General features: G+C 38.2%; 1 protein-coding gene across 5 annotated transcripts in view; it reads left to right on the top strand.

Annotated features, from left to right (window-relative positions):
• The window catches only part of dcun1d2a (DCN1, defective in cullin neddylation 1, domain containing 2a), a 5,864-nt gene extending 3,658 nt beyond the window's left edge, over nt 1-2,206 (top strand). For all 5 annotated transcript variants that reach the window (XM_035676346.1, XM_035676344.1, XM_035676348.1 and 2 more), the window contains 2 exons: nt 583-679; nt 784-2,206. In XM_035676346.1, coding sequence (XP_035532239.1) covers nt 583-679; nt 784-863 — 177 coding nt within the window. In that variant the 3' untranslated portion in view covers nt 864-2,206. The remainder of the gene's footprint in view (nt 1-582; nt 680-783) is intronic.
• The last annotated feature ends 1,388 nt before the right edge of the window (nt 2,207-3,594 follow it).

Here is a 3,594-nt window from a genome sequence, read left to right as displayed (position 1 = left end):
ATAATAATAATAAAGCACATATTAACGGTATTGGACAAGACATGACTGACTGACTGCTATTAGTTACATTCATGGAGTCGTGGCAGGTTGTTTTTATGGCCAGAGTAATCTCTTGCTTACGATACCAAAAGGTTCTGTACAGTTACGAATAGTTATTAAATCTGAGGAAAAAGGGAGAGAGAGTGGTACTCTGTATCATCAGATAACATGAATTTGAGGTATCGGAATTGAGAAAGTGAGAAATAGCTTTTGATGATGCATCCCTCATTGAAATCCATTTGGCCCAGTGATGGGGAACTTGGCTAAGGCTGTGCCAGCTTTCGTTACACCTCGCTGATTAACACAAACTCAGTCAAAGAGGGGGATCAGTGGGTGTAACCAGATGGTGTTTTCGGTTTGAATGGAAACCTGCATACTCTAGGACCTCTAGAATACATGCTGTTCCATCAGTAATTAACACTGCGCTGTTACAATGGCAAACATGTCAACTCTTTTTGTTTACAGACTTAGAAAACATTGAAAATGAGACGTGTGAAACTGTGTATATACACCAATAGGTTCACCAGCACTTGTTAATTACAGGAACACCATAAACGATCCATCCCAAAGGACACATGGAACCTCTTGTTGGACTTTGGTAACATGATTGCAGATGACATGTCAAACTATGACGAAGAGGGTGAGTTTGGAATAACTCCTAAATCCATTTGCTTTCTACGTAATGTGAATGTGGACTTTTAAAATCATTGTGATGCTAATGACATCTTGGTGTTTCTTCCTCAGGAGCGTGGCCAGTCCTTATAGATGATTTTGTGGAATTTGCTCGACCAATTGTAACGGGATCAAAACGCAAAACTCTCTAAATACAATCCCAACTCTGGAAAGCCAGAACGTTGTTTCTTTTACAGTGACTTCATAGGTTTTTTTAAGACTTGTACAAAAAAAGTGAAAATTGTAGACTTCAGAGAGGAAACAGAAGCACTTGAAACTGTCAGGAAACCACCTTTCAGGGAGCTGAGTAAAAACTATGAGAACAGCTGGCCACTTTTTTTGTCCTCACGAGACTGAGGCGTCATATGGACATTGCCAGATTCACCTCCGTCTCTCCTGCTGGATTCTCAGTATCCTGGAAGCCCCTCTGCTCTGCTCCCAGGAGGAGCACTACCTGTCAGGCCACAGCCCTGTAAGTGGGGATGGACACAGCACTGAGAGGAGGTTCGCTGGCTGTGTGTACTCTAAAGGGACTGGAGAGGAGAAAACGGTGTGTTTTAAGATTCTTCCTAGTCGGCTTTGTTTTGTTATATGAAGCTCTGAGTGACTGTGCAAAGTTCCCATGTCTTACTCTAACTTTGGGACAGAGTGCTCACTACACCAGCACCAACAGAACTGTTGCAGTTTTTACTGTACATACTGTATCTATTGGGACAGTTTACAAAGAGAGCTATATGAAGAAATAATATAATTATGTTCAATTTATAAATGCAAAAGATGATTCTTTTATGTACAGTAAATGCTAAGATCTCTAACGGGATGCCTCAATATCGTGAATGATATGCTGTTGGTTTAATTATTAGGTGGATCTGTCAAGTCATGGAATTGTGAACTTCTCATTGAAAGCATGTTAAACACATTTTACGTCAGCTCGGGCTGGTTTCATAAAGACATTTTCACTCGAGTAAAGGCAGTGCTTTAATTTAGATAATTGATATTGGTTTGTGGTATTCATTTGTCAGGTTAATCTCAGTTGGGAATGGGTCTTGAATCCTCAATTGACCGTAGTCATTCCGATCCACAGTACCACCGCTTTGTTTTCAAAAGATAATTACTTTCTAACTGTTGAGGAAAGAGTTTTGTTTTTATTCAGGTGATCCCTCCGAGATATTATTGATGCTAAAGTGACTATTGAGCAGCATTTAAGTGAAATTTAAAGTTACAGACCCTTAATGCATGGCACATATCTGTATGTTATGGCAGTGCGAAGCTCTTAGTTCAGAAGCCAGGACACTAAAGAGGGCAACAACAGGACGACAAAGTAAGCCTTAAGAATAAATATCTCTGTTCAATATTTATGTTTCTGTTCAAGCCCATCTGTCCAGTGTTACTGAAGGTAGTGAAATTAGAATATATTGTTGATACATCATGTAAGTAGCCTAAGTATATTGTTCATTTAAGAAAGATGAATAAAGCATGAGTTTTTCCAGAATCATACATGTAAATAGTTCTTTTGTTGTTGACGGGTTAGATGATAGACACACGACATACAGACAGTATATCACAACAGTATAGCCGCTTAGACAAGAGTGTATTCCACAAAGCAGAATTATCGTACTGATATGAATGTGTTAAAGCTTTAATATTTCATATATTCAGAATATCCCTCCACGTTGTTGATTGTAAATAAACAATATTTAACAAGAGTTCTTTTTAATTACAATGTAAGACATCAGAGGTATAGTAGTTGATGATGAGCTGATCAGGAAGTCTGCAGCGCTCAGATTGGTGCGGTTTAACATTGCTATTTGTTTATTTCACACTGTGCTCTATAATACAAGGCAGATCAAGTGACTTTGAAACCGTATAGATGTCACAACATCACTGCCCGTTGTGCCAACCTTTCAAAAGGCCACAACCACTGTGTAGCCAACAACAAAGTTATTTGTGTGACTTTGGAGATAAGATACCGATCATCAACCACAACATTCACATTTGAATCTGGTTAGGGACACATTGTATGAGTGCTAGATCACCGAGCAGGGCTGTAGCTACCATTAAAGCAGTGGTTGGGTAAACTGACAACCCCTTCACATATTTTATGGATAATTCATATAATATTAAATGAATAACATTAATAGTAAATACAAATTTATAAACTGTACAATTAACCCAAATAGTGAACACAATAACTGCAGGAGGTTTGTGTCAAACGAGCGATTTGAATGAATTTTGAGGCGATAATTTCCTGTGAATATTGCTTCAGAGATGGGTTTTCCTGATATTTACTTTTAATACAATTCTTAGTATTGTGTATTTTTACAATCATACATACTTAAGAGGCTTCTTTAAATTCAGTGTTTTCTTCACAAAAATGAATGAAATGCTGAGATATAGACCTACTGTGTATATTACTGTATATACTTTTTAAAAAGTTGGGCCCTGCAACCTCCCACACGTCTTTGGCGACCCCTAGTGAGGTTCCCAGTGCATTAAAGGATTTCAAGTTTTACAGAAAAGGACTGGTTCACTTACACTGAAAGTACATTAGGGGATGACCTTTTAATGGCCAGTATGAACAGGAGGAATAATTACAACAAGCAAAAGAAAGAAAGTGTTTCAATGTACACACGAGCAGCTAACGGCTGTTCTCAAAGACAGACATGAATAAATGTGAATCTATCCTCTAGGAACACCAAGGGTATGTCCTCTGTTATTTCTGGGAATATGGGAGTGTAATAATCTTAAAATGAGTTGGAGTTTCGAAGGTATTCTTTAATTAATTATCTTGAAATGTGGCAAAAAACTTCCTAACTTTAACTAACTTTTTGGGCTTCTCAGCAGAAAAAGGTTGTAAACGCAGATGGCCACCCACCTAGAGCC

This window comes from Morone saxatilis, unplaced genomic scaffold (assembly GCF_004916995.1).
Source record: "Morone saxatilis isolate NCDOM2014 unplaced genomic scaffold, NCSU_SB_2.0 Contig5, whole genome shotgun sequence".
Lineage (NCBI taxonomy): Eukaryota > Metazoa > Chordata > Actinopteri > Moronidae > Morone > Morone saxatilis.
The sequence above is the reverse complement of the archived record's forward strand: the minus strand, read 5'-3'. Positions and strand labels throughout refer to the sequence as shown.